Below are 22086 nucleotides of genomic sequence, written 5' to 3' on the forward strand. Positions count from 1 at the left end.
TAATTAATGTTCATTTAAGTCTTTTTGTGTGGCTCGTCTGCCAAGTTGGCACTTTTGAAATGAACATCATTAGCCAGCAGATACGTCTCTACTATCTAAAGGATGTCAAGACTGCAAACGTCACAATAGAAATATTAATGAAGAATTAATGAAGTTATATGTAATTTAATTTAGAGTCCGACACTGAGACGTGCAGCTGTCCTACGGAGTGAAGTAAAATTATGACTACAGCTGCATTTGATGAAAACTAACCAGTAAAATTAGGCCCAATATGACAAATTATGAAATAAAATAAGAAAGATAATCAAATTCACAAAAAGATGCTAACGCTGCTATTTGGAAATATCTTGCCTTTAAAATGGTGAAGTGAATCAAAACCAGGAACTCGGCTTTCCTCAAACAGAGCTGCAGAAGTTATATGTTGCTTTCTGCAACTTTAACAAAACTGTCACAAGGAAACAAAAGTAGTGCAACGATATTTTTAATATCACCCCGGAGTGTCACACACGATCACCTGAACGAGAAATTCAAGCTTTGGGGCTCAGGTGTAAGAAAGGACGAACACGAGTCAGTGAGAAACATGAACCTTACCCTCTTTTCACTTTAGTGAAGTCAAATGCGACTTGTCTGTAGGAGACAGCCTTCTCATTCAGGTAGCGGCTGTACCTCCTGATGAACGTTGACATATCATAGCCTACGTTAGAAACCAGAGAAGAGACGAGTGAGTATAGACGGCGTATCGCAGGGAAACGTGGCTGTCGTGGATGTTTGTGAGATACCTTGTAGGCCACTTCTGTCCAAAAAGTTGCTGAGGTTAAAAAGTGTGTTTCTTGAAGCCAGATATTGTATAAATCTCTGCAAAAAAACACCACATGAATGAACCATGAATGTCTGCAGCAGCGCTGCACGCCCACAGATGCTCAAAGCCTGTCACAGATTTAACTGTCTGTGAAGCTGGATTAACTATGAACTGTTTAAAGCTTTTATACCAGGGGCGTCCAACTGCAGGCCTCGAGGGCCGGCGTCCTGCAGGTTTTAGATATAACCGTGGGTCAACACGCCTGACTCACACGATTAGTTTGTTAGCAGGCCTCTGGAGGACTTCAGCACATGTTGAGGAGGTCATTTGAGTCAGCTGTGTTGGACCAAGGACACATCTAAAACCTGCAGGATACCGGCCCTCGAGGCCTGCAGTTGGACACCTGTGTTTAAGAACATGTTTAGCGCCATCTTGTACCAGTACAGAACATAACAGCACTGGGCTGATTGGTTGGGGCTCATATACTTAGATTAGTTTATGGTAGCTAACTAGTAACGGAACCAAAAAAAGGACACTAAAACTAAAAAGCGGTCTAATAGAGGTCTTGATGCTCGATCATCCAGGTAAGTAAATCCCCAAAGGTCGATTCTGTCCACGTGGACGTTTTAACTTGTGTGTCTGATCTTATTGTAAAGCACTTTGTGATTTTTATCTGTGAAATGTGCTATATAAATAAATTTTACTTACTTACTTAAACGTTTCATCATCATCCAGGTGACTTCTTCAGTCTCAGCTGACTGCACTGGTGCTGGTTTCAGTTATTGTGCAAATGTCCTGCTATAAGGTTGAAACCTGCAGTCAGCTGAGACTGAGGAAGTCACCTGGATGATGATGATGAAACGTTTCTCCCACTGAAACGTCCAGAAACATATTTATGTTTGCGCGTGATGCGCATGTAGGAACCCGTTTTTATTGCATAGATCGCATCTTGTGGACATCAGCTGTTTATGCCACTCAGTGCATCACAACTCAGAGGAAAGGTCAGAGTGTCTCACTGCAGCTTGGCGGTCCTCCTTTATTAATACAAACATTACACTTCCTGTTTCAGTGCAGCTAGCCAAACAACCAGAACCAGTTAGTGCTAAAGACAGTGGAAGCAGACAGTATGTTCTCAGTTTCTTCACATAAAGCTCATTGTTGCAGCGAGGAGCCTTGTTTTCCACTTAGTTACTGGTTACCTTACTAATTATTTAACATACCTAATGTTAGCCTATTAGCTGCCACTAACCAACCTGTTGACCTCATATTCTGTTTTGGCACAAGATGGCGCTAAACATGTCGTAAATACTTTAAACACCCATTTCTTAAACCAGTGTTCACAGACGGTGTTGAAGCTATGGCGGTTCAGGGCTCCGTGGTGTAAATGAGCCTTTGTAGTGTTTCATGTCCGCTTGCTGACCTCATTGCCATAGACCATCAGATGGTGTGTAGTGGTGAGAGACTTGAAGACAACCACCCAGCTGGTGCTGGCAGTCCGCTCAAACAGGGTATCAGCCAGCTGAGGGATGTTCACATTCATCTCGTTGGTGCACTGAATCAAGTCTGCAGGAGTGAAAAATGCAAAGTGGGAAAAGATGAGCTGAAGTCATACTGAGGCAATAATGACCTGCCTGAAACATCAGTCTGTTCTCTGGGAAGCAGGACAGCTGTGATGAGAGCTAAAATCATTTCATTCTCATCACGTTAAAAAGAAAACAAACATATTGAGGAATTAGAAGAAATCATCAAATCTTTAGAGAAGCCGACATGTCCCACCAGGAACAGGAAATACTGAACACAATTCAACTTTATTGTCATTGCACATGTTACAAGTACAAGGCAACGAAATGCAGTTGCTAAATACTGAAAAAGTTTGTAATGCAAAACTTGAATTAAAAGAAAAGTTTATATTTAAAAAAGAAAAAAAAACAATTTCTAGTACAAAGACTTCACTTTCAAAATGTTCAACATGGTAATAAATCCGGATTCTAGCAAACCAGTTAAGAATAAAGAAACAACTGTGATGCGATTAAAGATTTATCAGGCAACACCATCTAAGATCCTGAAAGAAGAAACATCACTTTCAGGGACTTTTACAAAACTTTATATTCACAACAGATAACTTCATCAAAAAATAAAGTTGATCAGTTTCTTGACAACATAACTTTTCCAAAACTACCAGACAGTCAGGCAATGGCACTGGACTCACTGCTGACAGCAGGTGAGCTGCAGGAAGCCCTGATAAGTTTGCCCAACAGTAAGGCTCCAGGTCCAGACGGCTTTCCAGCAGAATTCTGGACAATTCTGGCACCATTATTCCACAGAGTGCTGCAGAAATCAAGGAAAATGACAGACATCCACCAAACATGAATCTCCTGCTAAAACCAGGCAGAGACCCTGTGTTTACTACCAGCTATCGTCCAATATCCCTCATTAATGTAGACCTTAAAATAATCTGCAAAGCTCTGAGATCAGAGAAGAGAACCCCCCTCATAACTCATCCTGACCAAACTGGCTTCACTAAAGGCAGCACTCATCAACAAATACACGTAGATGACTTAATTTGATAGACTGTTCTTGCTGAAAAAACACTGAAACCACAGTATTGTTTCTAGATGCAGAAAAAGCGTTTGACAGAGTTAACTGGAAACTTTGGTTTCGAACCTCTTTCATTAACTGGTTAAAAATATGATATAATTCCCCAACAGCTTGTGTCAAAACAAATGACCAAACATCCTCCAGCTTCTGTCTCCTGAGGGGCACCAGGCAGGGACGCCCAGCAGGCAGGGACGCCCAGCAGGCAGGGACGCCCAGCAGGCAGGGACGCCCAGCAGGCAGGGACGCCCAGCAGGCAGGGACGCCCACTCTCCCCGTCACTGTTTGCAGTTTTTATCCAACCACCTGCAGCAGCAGTTAGACAGGCTGCAGTGATCATCCCTCTTTATGCGGATGATGTGTTGCTTTTTCTCCAGCACTCACAAACCAATCTCTCTGAGGTAATCACACTAATAAACTCTTTAGCAAGAGTTTCAGATTACTCAATAAACTGGTTAAAATCTGCAGTTCTTCTGATTAACTGCTCCTTCCATAACCCTTCTTCTGCCCCACTGCAATCTGGAAATATTAAATATTTAGGTATGGCACATGGTAGATGGACTGGTTCTTATAGCGCTTTTCTACTCAATCTTGAGCACTTAAAGCGCTTTACACAACTTGTGCTTTCACCCACTCACTCCCATTCGCACAACCACATTTTCCTTGGTGCTTTCTACCTAACATTCACACACACTGACTCTTAAATGGAAGTTGCAGTAGTTTTTCTGAAAGATGACTTTTTATGACATTTTGATACTCCGATGAGGATGGAGTTTCTCTCCGATGGATGCATCGGAAAGCAACTTGGGGTTAGTATCTTGCCCAAGGATATATGGCATGCAGACTGGGGGAATCGAACCACCAACCTTCTGATCAGTACCTGCTTAGCTTCCGAGATCAGACGAGATCTCTCCTACGCTTGCAGATTTAACTAAATTAAACCACATCTTAGGGCTGGGCCATATCATACCGTCCACGGTAATACCGGTGTAACGTTGGGCAACGATAGGAAAAAGAAATATGGTGATAGAGTATGGGTAAAACGCACATGCGCAGTGCCTTTGTTTTCATACGCACATGGAAGGAAAAAGCATGGCGGTGACGGAGAATGAGAAGGGCGAAAGTGGATCGTTGAATGAAACTGATGAACCTGAACTGGTTTGTAAAAATGCTGCAGCTTCACTGGTGTGGAACTGGTTTAGCTTTGGTCCGTCAGATACACAACAAAGCACTATTTTTGGTAGAGCATGCTAGCGGGCCGTCGTTATTACCGTGTTGTTTGGAAAATACGGCGCACTTAAAATCAATCCTTTGATTTTTCTGAAAGTCGACAGAGCCCCTTATAATCCCGTGTGCCTTATGTATGAACTCTGGTCGTGTTTACTGACCTCGAAACGATTTTATGTGCACGGCGCTCGAAAATCTGTCAAATGTTTCAGTACGACTTTGCTGAGCTACAAAGCCGCACCGCTTGATGGATTGTGGGAGCATTACGTCTATCGTAGGCGGAGCCTCGCAGAGTGATACGCACTGTGCTTCAACATAATGTTTCCGTATTGTGTGTGTATAACCTCTTTTTAAGTGTTGTGGATATTATACATGGTTGTGCTCAGGATACGTCGGCCAGTTTCCACTGGAAATGCCTTTTGGTTAAACTGTCAGCGAGGAATTTGCATTTGCACTGTTACATTTTTATATAACTTTAATGCACATATAAAACAGCTGCTTGTTTAAGTGAAAATACATTGATGGGTTTTTTGCACTAATAAAGTTGAGGAGTTGTAAAGTATTTTGTCTCGTGTCAATTATATCGTCAGTTATGTCGTTATCACAAATTTTCAAATGTATATCGTGATAAATATTTTTGGTCGCATTTGTAGGCCGATTACGTCACAGCGGCACGACGAAGCCTGTCCAAATTCGAAGACTCCGACAAATGCATCCTTAATTTCCCCAGATTTGAAGGATGGGTCGGGTGTGTCCTTCATGGCCCACCATATCCCAGAATTCATAGCGCGGCGCTGCAAATTCCAGTTTCCAGCAATGGCGGCGCTACTAAGTTTTAATGTTACTCTTATTAATCTTTCTGAGTCACAAAATAAACTTTTAAGATATTTTCAGGCGAGAATGTGGCTGTGTAAACTTCGAATATCTGCTCAGTTTATCAAGACACCACATATTTGCAAAAGTGCTGCTCGACAGCTAGCCGGGGGTTCAAGGGTGAGAACAGCAAACTCTCGGCACATCGTTTTAAACCCCCGCGATCTTTGGCTACTCGGGCTAAACATGATATATAAGTCACTTAGATAACTTAAAAATGTTATTGTTTGTCTTTTTCAGTGTTTTATTTGTGCCTGAGTGAATCAGTTTGGCTGAGATTAAAATTATTAGATTAGATAAAATAAAACTATTAATCCATCGGGTGGGTTCCTCCTTGGTTTTCACACAGCTGAATAAACGTCAAACAGAAAACTGATTAAACAGAAGTGTGAGACGGTCGAGAGTTTACTCCAGTGTCCAGTTCAACGTCCCCTCTAATGTTTCACGTGTCTGAGCGAACACACAAACTCCCTGAGCGAACACTTGGACCACTGTGAGCAACAACAGACGTGTGCACTGTGGTCACGCCAGCATCCAATCCATGCAAGTTACATGTTTATTAAAGTAATCAAATTACAGCATTTATGTTAGACTACTTTTAATTGACTGCTTTAGCCCACTTACAATGAAAATTTAAATAAATCTTGTTCATGACCTGTGCAGCATGTTAACACTATTGGAAGGAAAAGTAACCTGAACTCCAATTTTGAAAAAAAAACTTCTTCTTTTTTATTTTTTTATAAAGCTCTGACTGTATTATGAGTCTGTGGGAGAGAGTCTGTAACTCTGTCTGCAAAATACAGTAAATAATGACCAATGTTGGGCAATTAATTATATAGTTACTTCTTCAAAAAAGTAACTGAGTTTTGCAAACAAAGTTTTTTGCAGCTGTTTACCGTAATTGTTGGGCTATAAGCCGCTACTTTTTGCACAAGCTTTGAACCCTGCGGCTTTTAGTCAGGTGCGGCTAATGTATGTACAAAACAGGATTTTCCCCTGATTTTAGCTTGTGCGGCTAATATTCAGGTGCGCTTTGTAGTCCGGGAAATACGGTACCTAAAAATGCAGCCAAGGCGTTTTTTAAACAAACATTTCAAACTATTTACAGAACAATCAGCTGTTCTGCATCAAATCTGATGCCACACAAATTATTTGTGTCGCTCCAAAAAATAATTTCTGTCCACTATGAGATGAAGGAGAACAACAGCCTGATACCTGCAGGCCTGACAGCAGCAGATGTGTCACTGCTGTAACACCTGTAAACCATTGTTCTGACACACACAACACAACTATTGACTACACTACACACTAACTACACACTAACTACACACTAACTACACAAGATTTGTGCTAAACGTCTCAAATCTCTCAAAACACGCCGTCACTCCTAAAACTTCCCCCTCCCTAAACAACTAAATGCCATGTTGCCATGTCATTTTTCCACCAATAGGAAAGGCTGGGGGAGGGGGGCTGTTTTGCTCACAGGCTTTCCAGCGTTTTCCTTATAAAACGCTGTTTTCACCGTTTCTTCCTGCAGTAAATAGAAACAACGACAGTATTCAGGAAGAAAAACAAACATTGCAGATATTTTATCATAACTCTGGTTTTACGTGGCCGATCAACACAATTTAAAAACTGGTATAAAGTCCACACTTTGTCCGTCAGTTGTTCCGTCTGTCCTGCTCACATCTCCAATGGTTGGACACGTTGTCATTAACGTGGCTTCACTCCACATCAGCCGCTTTGCTAAAACACCAGTGTCGCACATGAGGACGCTGTCATAGCCTGTCAGCCACGTTGATTAGCTGCGTATATACGAATGTGAATCGCATCATTGGCTGGACTTTGGGATAAGGCGGCATCGTTCTGATCCCATACGGGAGCAGCCAGTCACTGACTAACATGCAGAACAGAATTGTTAAAGTTTTTGTTTTCATTTCAATTCAGGTTAGATTTTTTTTTTTTGTGCGCAACGCAGATTTCCTGTGCGCAGAGACCAAGCCAGCAGTGCGCAGCTTAGAGGGAACATTGGTCCTGTTACATTTTAGACAGCAAGGAGCAGCCGGCTGAGTTTATTAAACTCCACCGAGACAATCTGCTAATTTTATTAAGTGTAATAAACAATCATCTTGTCTTAATTTTAGTTAGCACATACCTTAAACACTTAAAGCTGTAAGCTAATGATAGTTATATGAGAGCAGACACATGCTGGTGCAAGAAGCTGTACGTTTCCCATCCAATGGATGCATGGTCCATTGGACGGGAAACATACATGTAGCCTTGCAGACTAATCGCAAAAATCATCGGTGACTAGTTGACTATCAAAATAATCGTTTGTGGCAGCCCTAGTTTAAAATGTACTTTTTGATGCAGATCATTCTGCCATGATATATAGTAAAGATAATTGTTTAAAAAATAAAAAAGTTCCTTTCAGTAACTTAAAACATCAAACACCACCAACAGAACCCAGAAAGCAGCTTTCAGTAGGCTTATTGTGGAGGAATACAATGCACAAGGTAAGCTGTGCTGAAAGTAATCTGCATTTACCAACTCTTGGTAAAGTTGTAAAGTCGGTAACTACGAAGCTGCTTCCAGGAATAAGAGCAGAGTCAGCTACACAGCATGTTGTACAGAGCTGTAAATGATTATGACTGTGGTTATCAAAGTCCAGCCTGTGTGTGTTCTGTATAACAGAACGAGCTCTGTGACTTTAGAGCCTTTCTGGATGTTGGTTGTTGACCCAAAGTCCCATCATGTATTTCAAAAGAATAACACAGATTTGAGCCTTTTAGCCTCACGTGGAACAGGCGGGTTAAACTTTCTAAAGCTACTCGGCGAGTTCTTTGCAGGTGGAGTTAAAGTGTGGGCAATAACATCCTGCTGGTAAATACAGTTGTATGAAGCGTACAGTACAGATCCCTGCTTACATCAAACACGGTGGGTTTACTTTTCTCGAAAGTTTCCTGAAACTCGTAAAAGCACCGTCTGGCCCTGTGATTATAGCGTTACAGTATGTGCAGGCCCCACAGACACAGCGCTCAAATCCAGTATTAACCGAAAAAATGGGAAGGAAATGTGCAACTTTTCTAAACAGGGAAACGAAACTTACAGTTCAAGTGCTTCTTCTTTGGCCCCATTATTTCATGAGTGGTTGCCTTGCAGACAGTTTTCGAAATCGCCGAGCCGGTGACGCTGTGCTGAGCGGCCGTGATCCTGTCAGTAATGCTCTGTCCGGACATTCTGTATCGGCTCCAACAAACTCTTCTTGCTGTTAAAAACGTCTCAGCAGACTGGCTTAGATTCTTCAAAGGTTCTGTTCCACCTGACAACACAGGAAACAACCAGACAGAGAAGAAGTGATGAGAAGACGGCAGCCGTTAAATTGATCTCATAAGCTAGCTAGCTATCCAACCGACTACAGATAAATTATTCACACAGCTTAAAAACACGAACTGAATGTGCAGCGACAAATAAAAGCCTGGCACTTACTAACGGTGTGATACGCACCCTGCCTTTTACTCGATGCGGTAGGTCTGTAGCCGTTTTTTCCTCTTCCTGTTCAAGTCAACTCACATGTCGTCGCCAGATGGACTAAATGAAAGTAGAAGTTACTTCCGGTTACATTTTCCACAATAAGTGTAGCCTGATTTTCAGGGGGGAAAAATAAAAGCACAACGATGAAATACCACTAACATTTTATGTGTTCAGTGTTTTTTGAATTTAGTCTTTACAAAGCGATCAACAGAACAGCTCTAAAAGAAATAAAGTAGTGCAAATGGACCGCCACCATCGGGCTTTCACAGATTCGGTCTCCAGTAATTTTTCCATTCAAGTGAAGCTATTATATGAAATCCAACACTTCAGTTGCCATTGAAATAAAATGTGCATCATTTATTTATTATTTATTTATTTAGTTTCACACATGGTACACTAGTAATTCATTTCCTATTCACAACCTTCCTTTCAATTAAAGTAGCACTGGTTCCATGCATGAAAAGGAGCCAGAAGAATAAATTCTTATTGACACCTGCCCCCTATCTGTGATAAGACAAGTAGGCAACCAAAATTACACTCTGACAATAGTTTGCACATAACAAGAAAACAAACAGAACAATATACTCAACAATGAGCAATACCACTAAATATCAAACTATAGGATATTTTTTTCTACATTGATACACAGTGCCCTTTTAAACCATAAATAAAGATTCAGTTCAAACTTTTATTTTAGCGTAAAAATGTGGAGTGCCAACTGTGCCAAAATTAATCAACTAAATACGTCATATGTCATAAATAATTTTAAATAATTTATTAAATGTGTCAATAATGAATGAAAATAGGAAATAACCAAACAAATATATACACTTGATCACATTGTTTCTCCTGTATCCGTGGTTGGACTACTATGCGAATGCTCCTTTCCGTGTTCCCTTTTTCCAGGGAGGCAGAGGAGTGTGATTTCCCCTGTAGTTGGAGCACACCCTCCGGTCCCCCTTCTTAAAAACAGGAACCACCACCCCAGTCTGCCAGTCCAGAGCCACCGTCCCAGATCTCCATGCAATGTTGCAGAGGCATGTCAAACAAGACAGTCCTTCAATATCCAGAGTTTTTAGGAACTGAGGGCGAACCTCGTCAGTACCGGGGTCGGCCACCAAAGAATTGTTTAACTACCTCAGTGACCTCGCCCCCAGTGACGGGCAAGCCGTCCCCTTCATCCCTAGACTCTATTTCATCTATAGAAGGCGTGTCAGTCAGTGCCTGATTATATCCTCAACTGAAGTCAGCAGCACCGCACCTCTGCTATACACGGTGTGAGTGGAGCACACGTATCTTTCCACGACCTGGATACACTTACACAACACTGGCAATTAAAGTGGTTATTAACTCACTGTGTTAGTTAATATGTTAACCCCACCCCTTTCATGTTCACATGAAAGGGGTGGGGTTAGTACCATCAAACTAACCTACAAAGAACATTTCACTGGTCATATGACTTTTCTTCCACAGGAAATGATCCCTACCAGCACCAACCCTTCCAGAAATGTTTAATTGGTGATTAAAAATCTTTAAAGAACAAAAAATGTACAAGCAAATGCAGCACTGTTATAAAAAGGACACGATGTGAATGCTGCATTATTGTACGATCTACTGTACAATATAAAGCTCCTTGAGGTGACTGCTGTTGTGATTTGGCGCTGTATAAATAAAACTGAACTGAACTGAACTGAATTGCTGCAGAAATCTGTTAACCTGTTAACTTAGTGAGTGGTAAACACTTTAATTCCAGTGATCTCTTTTATCACTGAGTGCGCTTTCTGTGTTTATTTCTAAAGTGACTGCTGCACTTTGGAGTCTACAACTTTAAACTGGATCAATTTATCCTTTAAAGCAGGGCTGTCAAACTCAAATACACAGTGGGCCAAAATTCAAAACTGGATCAAAGTGGCGGGCTAACATTAATATTTATTGAAAAAAAATCTTCCTCCAAATATAATAAGGAATCTTTTCTTATGGACTCAAACAAGTTTTGCTGAAAAACTAAGTATGGAACAATCAAAGCTTAATACTAAACAATATATATAACTTATATAAACGTATATATAACTTAATATTGCACACATACAAAATCAAACTTCCAATTAAATAACACATCAGTGGAATTCATTTCTTAAATAAAAATTGTATTTGCAGCCTTCTGAGTTAAATTTGATCATTTTATCATTTATCAGATTTTCATCATATTCTCCCACCTGTCCAGAAAGCTCCTGTTTTCTGCCTTTCTTTTTGACATTTTGGGATCGGTGGCATGGCAGTATTTGCATGGTTGCTATGACTATGGTCAACAGAGGAGAGGGTGCTAATAAGTCCTGTCATGACTGACGTGCCAAAACACCAACAGAGCATTCTGGGAATTGTAGTATTGGCAGTACATGCACTGTATAATACTGGCAGGCCAGCTCTATTGTTAATTTTGTATGGCTTCGCGGGCCAAATGTAATTAGTCTGCGGGCCAAATTTGGCTGTTTATCTATGTTCGCACTCAGGGAGTTCAACACATAGAGAGAACAGTACGTCACTGATCACGTGACTCTGTTCAGACGAACCAAGCTGTTTCTGAAGCCCCGTGAACATGTCAAACTCTTCCGGCCAATTGTGTCAAAAAAAAAAAACCTGGAATGGAGAATGGGCCTTAACCTTTTTTGAGGAGAAAGCATCAGGATATCTCAGTAGTAGTAGTCACACACTACTAAAATAAACCAGTGGCCTGCTCTGCTCTTCTCCAACAGGCCTACAACAGGGCAAATCAACTCAAATTTAAAGTGGTGAGTCAGAAAACAATTATTGAAGCAAAGGTCTGGATGATCATAATATCTAATTATTTAGTGTTATTTATCTATGATATAAATAGACACACACACTTGACTTCAGAAAAATGAAATAAAGAAAATCCTGCATTTCCTCTTTTCTGTTTCACATCCTCGCTGGACAGTCCCAGTCAATTTTACAGATACTAAATCTCTACACGGCTTCATAGCTGTGAACAGTTTCAGAGGCTCCCTTTCTTCCCCTCTTTAATTATGGAGTGAAATTTGCAGCAAAAGTGTTGCAAATGCATATTTATGATATGTTTGACAGGCGTGAACTAAGATTTACAAAAGTGCACAATCATTGTGTAACTTTAGACTCACAGGTGCTTTCTTCAATCCACACATGAATAAGAAGCATTGAGCACATTATTTGTAAAATGAATAAATACTACATTTATAAAGTTCAGCTTCATGAATCATTTTCTTTTAAAAAAAAACATTTCTGTGCATATACGGATCCATTTTATTTGAAATAAACAAACGACTTTTTTTAGATGCCGGTATACAGTGGACGGCCAGATGTCCCACTTTTACACGGGGACTTGAACATAGCTTATATTTGTGATCTGTGTGAAGCGGGCAGCATTAAAGCCTTAAAACCCCAGGTGGGCATGGGATGTGATTGGTACGTATCAGGTGCACATGCATTTAAGGTTTTGTGAGCAAGCGAGAGATGTTACGTGTAGTTTCAGGTATTTGTGTGCACAGGAAGTTTTTTGAAAGAGAAAATGAACAGACTCGTGAAGCTGAACTTATAAATCGTGCATAAATTATCAGCATTTATTCAGGCTTGTACACTTTCGGGGTGGCTGTAGCTCAGGTGGTAGAGCAGGTCAGCTGCTGGTTGGTGGTTCGATCCTTGGCTTCCCCAGTCTGCATGCCAAATGTCCTTGGGCAAGATATTAACCCCATGAGTATGAATGTAGATTCGTTTACACTTGTGTTTAGAAGTGCTTGTATGTGGGTGAATGAGGCATGTTGTATACAGTGCTTTGAGTACTCCGGGAGAGCAGAAAAGCGCTATATAAGAATCAGATCATTTACATTTGTAAAATACTTGTGCTTCGTATTTGTGTGTGGATTGAAGCTCGTGAGTCCTCAAAAGTTACACACAAATCCATTTTTGCCCTTCTTTTTTTAAATACTTCACTATTTTCCTTTTTCTTTCTGCCGTTTTGTGTTGTTTCACTTTGAATTTGTTTAAAAGGAAAAAGCTGAAAATTTAAATAGTTAAAAGTTGAAATGTAAATAGTTGGTTTTTGTATTATATAATTTATTTATTACATTTTATGTGGAGTGAATAAATAAAAGTATATTTACAGTGGCCCCTACAGACAAAGCACGTACAAAACACAATGGAAGTGCTCCAGGATGCTAGGGGGCAGTGTTGAGCTTTTGTTACCTAGTGGCTACACAATCCAGGAAGTACCAACGACCAGATTTGGTTTGTGGTAGTAACAGGTAAATGAACATTTTTTTTAATTATTTATATTGACATATATATATAGGGCTGTTCGATATAACGATATATATCAGATGACAATATAAAAATGTCTGTCGTTTGTTTCGTGGTGTCACAAAATAAACTGTTTATGGCAATATTTTTTCATGGTTTTGATGGTCACTGTAGTGGCTTTTTCTAAATTCTTAAAGTTCTCTCTTTGTCTTATATTTAATATAACCACACTACAGACAGACAAGCGCCTGTTTTTATGTGTTGTCGTTAGCAACGACGACGGTAACACCGTCGCCTGTTTGCTTGTTTATTTTCCACATAGACCTTTCACAATAAAGCTCAAGATCCTGTTCAAAATAAACTGAATCATGTGAAAGAGTATGCAGAGTGCTTGCGGATGAGAAGTAAAAAAGAGCCGTCAGGTGCTAAAAAATAAACCTTAGACTCAAACGTTAGAACAGCACGCTGTATAATAAATACAAAGAAAATGGCGGCCGTTACAACTCATGTCTAAAAATGTATAGTTTCATGCATCGGTTAAAACATTCAACTCCCGGTACACGACGCTCAGCTGGAAACACTTCACGCAAGTCGAGCTGCACCAGATTCATAGAATTTTCAGAAAATGTTAAATTTTTGTGATTTATATCGTTATCGGAACGATAGATCGGGATATGAGATTTTGGTCATATCGCACAGCCCTATATGAGTGCTTGTGTATAAATACACAAACAATACACATATGCTTTCAATTGTGTAATTTAAGTGATCTAGGTAGCACTGTTTTGGAAGTTCAGTTAACGCTAGACATGGGTTTTGGAGTTTGTAAGTGCTTTGTCTCTAGGGGCCACCGCATATATTTATATATAAACATATATTTATTAGGGGTGCAACGATACTCGTATCGATATTGAACCGTTCGATACAGTGCTTTCGGTTCGGTACGCATATGTATGAACAATACAAAAATTAATTTATTTTATCAACTTTCCTTCTGACGATGCTGTCTGTGTTGAGAGCTCAGTGGATCTGCGCTCGACAGTGCAGCCTAGATCCACTGAGTGCAGCGCAAGCTAGCGAGACAGAAGCTAAGCTCGTTGCAACATGGCAAACTGAACCTCCCCCACCCTCATTCAGATCTGGCCTTTGGAACTATTTTGGTTTTCATGTGACGTATGACCCTGAAGGTAAGCGAGTCATGGACTAAAGTAAAACAGTATGTTGGATGTGCCACGCAATGCTCAATTACATTGGTGGGAGCTAGTGTGTTAGTGCAGTTAGCTCGTTAACGTGTTGGTCGTCCAGCCCCACGCACGGGGCGATCCGCGGTAGCTCGTTAACGGAGATTTGCCGTGTTGTGGCGTTAATGTCATTTCAGATTAACGCTGACAGCACTAGTGGGAACAAAATGAATATGACTGCACATTTACTCCGACATCATCGTAGTGCAAAGACAAGTGGAAGCAGACAAAAACAACCAGCACCATGCTACAAACTTTACCCGAGTCATTTAGACAGCCGTTAGCACAGGATTCTCCTTATGGGGACCTGATATGTTTAATATGCTGCTGAGAATATAGCCCAGAAGAAGCGTATAGTATAGCTTTTATTTTGGAAAGAGCCATTTCTCTGTAATAAACTCTCTTTTCCAAAGATGAGTGATTCCTCAATCAGATACAGGGCTTGCAATATCGCTAGCCCGACGTCCTGGGGCTAGCGATTTTTCCAGTCGGGCTACCAAAATCTATCTCTGCCCTGCCCGTCGGGCTATTGTAGGAAGGAAAAATATATGTCAATGCTTTTGCATTCTTTCAGAAATGTAGCCGGGTAATTATGTCATTGGCATCGGTGAGCCACTGTCAATATGTGACATATTGAAATCGCGTTTGAATTTGCGCTTGTTTTTTTGCTTTCACTTTGCAATCGTGCGAACTGTGTATAGAGAGCGACAGCACTGATCTGTGAGTGATGATAATTTGCGCACCAATTCCTCTGACATCGTCTTATTAATTGTTAGCTTACTATGCAAACATGACAAGTGAAATCTCCCGCAGCTTAAACATGTGAGAGGTTGATCGCGCAGAGAATCGCTGAGCTTATGTGAGTCCGTGTGTAAAAGCAGCAGGATATATATTTTAGTTCTGCTGAGCCAAATAAGACAGGTCAGGGTGAAGAAGTGACAGCCAAAGAAAAGCTTACCACAAAACGGAGAAGTTATGACAAATCAGACTATAAGGCAAAAAGAAAGTGCAGCTTTATGGTTTCATGGACAAAATAATTTCTGTGGCTGCAATATGACGAGCTAAATAACCAGGGCTGCACATAAGTGGTCCGCAGGTGCGCATTCGCTGTCAAAATAAAAAACGCACACAAGATAAGAAGTTGCAACGCGTGTTTGCGTACATAAGATTTTCAGGAGGAGGACAGACATTTGTTTAGAACTCTTAAAGATGTCGAAGAAGCTCCTTTAAGCAATTACTTTGGTGTTCCTCCACCTCCAAACAAATGTCAGAAGGAGTCCGAACCACAAAAGAAGCATGTATTCTCGGAAAAGTAGTTGCAGGAGGTGAGCTGGCTTCAAACAAATGATGAATGCACAGAGATGTGGTGCGGAATGTGCCGTGAAAATTTAATAAATGACAAATTAAAAAGGCATGAACATTTTTTTTTGTATCGAAAAAAATATCGAACCGTGACACCAAAGTATCGAACCGAACCGTGGATTTTGTGTATCGTTGCACCCCTAATATATATAATAAATAAAACCACGTTTTTTTTACATTAGTAATTCCTTTTGTGCATAATTTTATATTGTTGTTAATAATAAATTAATTAAAGCAACAAAACAACCTGAAGAGTCGATTGGGAGCCGAAAGAGCCGACTCTTTTTAGTGAGTCGAGCCGAAAGAGCCGGTTCTCTAAAAAAGACCCGGAATTCCCATCACTACCACACAGCATGACTGAGAGAAACACGGGGCTAAAATACTAGTGATGGGATTTCCGGCTCTTTCGGTTCGGCTCACTAAAAAGAGCCGGCTCGGCTCACTAAAAAGAGCCGGCTCTTTCGGCTCCCAACGGGCTCTTCAGGTTGTTTTGTTGCTTTAATTAATTTATTATTAACAATAATATAAAATTATGCACAAAAGGAATTACTAACGTAAAAACAAGTGGTTTTATTTATATATGTTTATATATAAATATATGCGGTGGCCCCTAGAGACAAAACACGTACAAACTCCAAAACACATTTCTAGCATTAACTGAACTTCCAAAGCAGAGCTACTAGATCACTTAAATTACACAATTGAAAGCATGTGTGTATTGTTTGTGTATTTATACACAGGCACTCATATATATATATATTCAAATAATTTTTAAAAAAGTTCATTTACCTGTTATTACCACACACCAAATCCGGTCGTTGGTACTTGCTGGCTTGTGTAGCCACAAGATAACAAAGGCTCAACACTGCGCCCAGCATCCTGGAGCACTTCTGTTGTCTTTTGTACGTGTTTTGAGTTTTTATGTGCTTCTGAGTTTTTACGTGCTTCGGAGTTTGTACGTGTTTTTACGTGTTTTGGAGTTTTTACGTGTTTTGGAGTTTGTACGTGTTTTTACGTGTTTTGGAGTTTGTACATGCTTCAGAGTTCGTACGTGATTTGAAGTTTGTATGTGCTTTGTCTCTAGGGGCCACCGTAAATATACTTTTATTTATTCACTCCACATAAAATGTAATAAATAAATCATATAATACAAAAATCAACTATTCACATTTCAAGTTTTAACTATTTAAATTTTCAGCTTTTTCCTTTCACAAATTTAAAGTGAAAAGAACACAAAACACTGCAAACCACAACACAATTAAATATAAATTATAATATGAAAACTAAAAGAACATGCATATTCTCTGTCATATGGACCTGCATGAATAAACTTTCTCAATCCTTTATCATCTGCAACCGAAAATAGTTGTGGATGATTACTATACCTTTCTAATGTTGTTGTCCCTGCCTCTCTTTCTCTCTCTCTGGCTCTGTTCCTGTGCTACTGAGTGTAACTACCGCCCCTCCCCCCTCTGCCCAGCGTAAAGCACAAGGCTCGCGTGCAGAGTGAAACGGAAAAAAAGTGCGAGAGAGAGGCTGAGAGAAAGAAAAAAAAAACCCACGTGACGGCTCGCGATAAGGAGCCGGCTCGCGTCGTTCACGTCAAAGAGTCGGCTCTAAGAGCCATTTCGTTCGCGAACGACCCATCACTATAAAATACGCGGAGGGATAACGAGGGAATGGGACACACAGGAGGAGAGCACAGCTGGGAGTAATCAAACACAACAAGAGCAGGGGAAGCCAAACTAGGCACACTGACGAAGGCTGTGCAAATTCAAAGAGTCCTCCAAATGTGGCGACAAATGCCTTCTTGTTTTCCTTGAATTCGAAGGATGGCTCGGGTATCCTTCGGGTCCTACCATATCCCAGGATTCATTGCGGGCCATACAGGAGTTTTTCTGATAACGATGGCGGTCAGAACGGGAGTTAATGCGGGAGAGGAAACGCTTTCAAATGTAAGTGTATGAAAATCTGCTGGTACAAAAGTTACATTTTTATAGCGGTTGTGTTGTTAGACTTTGGCATCTGCATAGACATGTTTTTGTTTTTTAAATTAAAATAATCGTAAACTAGCTTGTACGGTGGGTCCCGCGGTTTTTACATACGGCTAATTTCGATTTTTGTGATATGTTTTAGGGACCAAAGATCAAACGGCTGAATTGATAAAAATAAGAGGAGAAAACGATCCCCTCTTCACTGGGGTGCAGGAATAAATCAGTTTACACATCACACGAGGCCGGTTTTATTAACCCTCATGCTGTACAGAACCTCTGATGTTCCTCTGATGTTCTCCTGTGAAAACTTTTGGATTTAGAGATTAATATAGTTGCCATGGTTTCCTCTCTTCTCTTATGTGTTGTGTGTGATCAGGACAATTCTGGGGAAGTTGGGCCTGCTGGGGAAAGTCACCCACCTCGCAGGCCAGAAAGAAATGGGACAACTTAAAAAAAAAAATACAAAGTACGTATGTGTGTTATCAAGAAGACAATTATTAAGAACACAAGTTAAGAAATGTACAAATACTAAGAGCTGTTGTGGTGTTTTTATTTGTCTACTGTCATTTTTGATTTCCTCTGCCTTTAGGAAGTATCCAGGCTCAGGAGAGGGGGTCAGTGGGAAGCCCACTGCTGTGCTTGGCCCTGGTTTGCCCTCACGGATGAGGTGAGAGGACAGATGCCTTCCATTAGGCCTCCTGTCCTAGTGTCCTCTCTCCCTGAGGACACTCCAGGGCCAAGCACAGCAGTGGGTGAGCAAAACGACAGCAAGGAGGAAGTGATGTGGAAACTTATTTCAACTTCTTAGAGACCTGAGTGTGTTTAAATGTTTACCTTAAAACTTAATCTATAATAAAGTGACACTCCATCTTTGTTCATTACAAAAATAGTGAATATTACATTACCAAAAACACATTTCAAAAAATCATCACCCCATTTTATACTAAATTTCATAATCAACAGGACCCAAGATCTACATCACTGGGGACGGCTACATCCGCCGTGGGGAAGCACGAGCGAAGGACACCATTGGGACCAACCTCGGTCTGGATGCACCGCTCCGGTGGTTCGGCTGGGGTGGGATGGTTTGGAAAAGCCTGATCCCTTTTCTCTCTCTCAATGCCGTCAAGGAAGAGTCGTACCATATGTCCTGGTGATCCCGGAATAATATCCGGAGTTGTCATCGACTCATGCCACCTCACGACACAACTACAGTAAGTATTGAACTTTGAGTTCTTACTGCTCTTTGTTAATGTTATGGACAATATAGGGCCATAAACAAGATCTGCCAAAAACTGATAGAAACCATTTTCTGAATAACTTCATTTCTTCTTCTTCTATTTCTGCTGTTCACAAATAAGGACTCACAGGCTGCACAATCCTCGGCTGCTCCTCAGGAAAATATCTGTAACGTTGCTGTTTCACTTCAGCCGCATGAATCGTGTCTCACATAATCTTCCTATGAACATCTTCCCTGTTTTCTAGTGTATTGTGTACTGTAACTTATTTTCAAAAGGGATTATTTGCTACAAAAACAGTGACTGGGTTCTATCAGAGTGAGTTGGACAGACGTGCATGAGCTGTAATATTTGTATGTATTTGATGAAGGCTCATAAGTGTCAAGTTAATTTTGTAGACAGAGTTTGTACTTTCAGAGAAATATTGTAATGATTTCGGGCGTGTAAATTTCAAGCAGGAACCTCAGAAACACACTTGGTGTTTAAGAGATTAACGATGTTTGTGCCATCTCAAAATGCAAAGAGACTCCATGACAGCAGCAGGTGTTACTGTATTATATCAGAACTGGATCCAGCAGAAATGTATTAACCTGTTAATGTGTTTGATGAAGAGATGCCTTATTTCCACCACCGTTGCATATCCGGGTTTTAAAACGATGCGACCAGGTCGGGGTGATCACCTGGGACTTGAAAGAGGGAGTGGCTAAACCACACATTACAAAGTGTAATAAGGTGGCAGCCATCACCGATGGGGAGATTGTAGTGAAGCGTGTTTGAGGAGTTCTCCAAAGTCCACGAGGGGGGGCCTCATATATATAATAAGGGGGCATGAACTGAGAGGCACAGCTCCCCCTTAGGTCATAAACATCACTGCATGGACTCAGTTTTTCAGGGCACCTGCCCTTCCACTGGCAGAAGGTCTTACTGCGAAAGCGGAGGATGTTCTGCATCCTCCTGGCCTGTAACGACGCCAAAGATGAGCTCAACCAAGGGGGGGTCGTGGAGGTCAGTATCTGTGGTCCCATCAGAACTGATATTTAGCTTTTCAAAGAAACCGTTATTGTTTTTATGCATTTACCAGTCAAAATTGTTGTCAGTCAAACACTAAATTGTGGGAACATGAACAACCACTATTATTTTATCATTTGTGTTTCTGGTATTCATACAGTCCATTTCCATCATGCCTACATACATTTGTATTGTATGGACTAGATTACACTCAACAGTCTTTATGTGCTCGCTAACAATGATGGAAGGATTAGATTATATCGTTTTAAATGCACAGACAAACGGCTTTAGTGAGTGTGATGTATACAATGAAAACAAAAGGAGGAACAATGGAAGTAGTCGACATATAATGTAGTGAAAGCTGTCGCTGAAGCATGGGTTTAAAGGAAAATACTCAAACGTGTTGTGTGTCCAAGGTGTTTGTAGACTCGTCAAGAAACAAACGCCTGTCACGGATCTATACACTCACTATAACTGACGTTAATTTTAATGGACTTTTCTGTGTTTGGCAGTGAGGAAGGTTGTCAGGGAAACAACACGTTCCTATAAAAACTCTCCAGCTGAAGCAGGTAATGCTGCACCTGAAGTGTGATACTGACAGCTGGAAGTCATCTGGTACATTTGGCGGTAGGTGAGCAGATTGTATCAGCCTGTGGGCTTTGTGTGCCTGTGGGCTTTGTGTGCCTGTGGGCTTTGTGTGCCTGTGGGCTTTGTGTGCCTGTGGGCTTTGTGTGCCTGTGGGCTTTGTGTGTTAGTTAATGAATAAATCTTTCATTCTGTCATGTTTGTGATTCCAGGATGGTTGAACCATGACAGTCTCCCTGTGGAGGGAGGCAGCCATTCACCACTTTGTGACCACATAAAGGTCTCCCATGTGAAGCTGAACCAGTGTGCTTATGGCCCACAGCTGCACACCGCTGCACACCGCATCATTCACGAAGACTGCGGTATGAAGAAGCCATATGTTCGTACCAACATGTAACAGCAATGTCACATTAACAAAATATTTAGAATGATGGGTTTTGAAATGTAAACAGATGCACTGTGTTGGTCAAAATATGACATCATACTATCAGAAATGATTTCATCATCTGTTGTTTTTAATGTTTATTCAACTGTATTCTAAGCTGCCTGTTGTGTCTCATGACCTCATACTGTTTGTTTTTTATTTTTTTATTTTATCTTGTTGCATAAAAATGTTCCTAAACAAATAAAAAGTGTCAAAAAAAAAGAAAAACAAAGTATGTACAGCAGTATTCAAATCTGAATTTTTAACCAGACGTTATTGAACGTATTCATATAAACCTGCACTGTTGCTGCGTTTGTCAGCTGCCACCTTTCCTCTGCCTTTACGATTGCTAGTATCCAGCGTCAGGCGTGGGAGTGAGTGGGAAGCCCACTGCTGCTACATGGCCCTGGTTTCCCTCATGGATGAGGTGTTAGGACGGAGGTCTTCTACCACTCGTCCAGGAGGATGAGGACCAGCTGCAACCAAGAAAGAAAAGAAAGATTGGATATGAGAATGTGAAGGGAAATGGAGGAAAGAGCAGAGAAGGCTGTTTGGTTTACTTGAAAAACTTGCCTAATTTTTTTTTGTTAAAGTTCTGTAAATAAAAATCGTTGTAAATATTTCAACTTTATTTGCATTTTTTCAAACTGTGCTAGAGATGGGCTGATCCGATATTATGTATCTGTCCCCCAGAGCTCGTCAGAAGGCAACACACACGTTGAGCATAACGTGGACCAATCTTGGTCCGCACACGTTGGTTAAAACAGACTTTTTTCTATGCTAAGTATAAGTACCTAATATCGATAGCTTGCTGTAGGGTTTAAGGCTTAAGCTAAGAAATCTGTACAACTGTGTCCATTGAAAAGCTGTTGATTAGGGTCTGTTTAAAAAAAAAAAAAAAAAAGGAAAAAAAGAA

General features: G+C 40.7%; 1 protein-coding gene and 1 long non-coding RNA gene across 11 annotated transcripts in view; one reads left to right on the forward strand and one right to left on the reverse strand.

The window, feature by feature from the left end:
* LOC146565167 (phosphatidylinositol-binding clathrin assembly protein-like) overlaps nt 1-17567 on the reverse strand; it is a 44298-nt gene extending 26731 nt beyond the window's left edge. For 3 of the 7 annotated variants that reach the window (XM_085288075.1, XM_085288072.1, XM_085288073.1), the window contains exons 1-6: nt 17307-17567; nt 9002-9085; nt 8604-8816; nt 2220-2362; nt 780-855; nt 592-694 (exon numbers count right to left, since the gene is read on the reverse strand). In XM_085288075.1, the coding sequence (XP_085144201.1) occupies nt 592-694; nt 780-855; nt 2220-2362; nt 8604-8733 (452 nt within the window). In that variant the 5' untranslated portion in view covers nt 8734-8816; nt 9002-9085; nt 17307-17567. Of the gene's footprint in view, nt 1-591; nt 695-779; nt 856-2219; nt 2363-8603; nt 8817-8983; nt 9086-17306 lie in introns of those variants that run through there. The other 4 variants (XM_085288077.1, XM_085288070.1, XM_085288076.1 and 1 more) reach the window with 3 other exon arrangements.
* On the forward strand, nt 16708-22086 carry LOC146565168 (uncharacterized). 4 transcript variants are annotated; one of them, XR_014894050.1, is made up of 5 exons: nt 16708-17876; nt 18292-18381; nt 18879-20158; nt 20674-20792; nt 20959-22086. It is a non-coding gene; the product is annotated as an uncharacterized LOC146565168 (long non-coding RNA). The 4 variants fall into 4 exon arrangements; XR_014894049.1 differs by having other exon boundaries at nt 20674-20788; XR_014894048.1 differs by having other exon boundaries at nt 18879-19129; nt 19277-20788.

Source organism: Mchenga conophoros, linkage group LG10, assembly GCF_057382185.1.
Source record: "Mchenga conophoros isolate Kocher_MC1m ecotype Shallow Benthic linkage group LG10, M_conophoros_male_GT1.1, whole genome shotgun sequence".
NCBI classification, from domain to species: Eukaryota; Metazoa; Chordata; class Actinopteri; order Cichliformes; family Cichlidae; genus Mchenga; species Mchenga conophoros.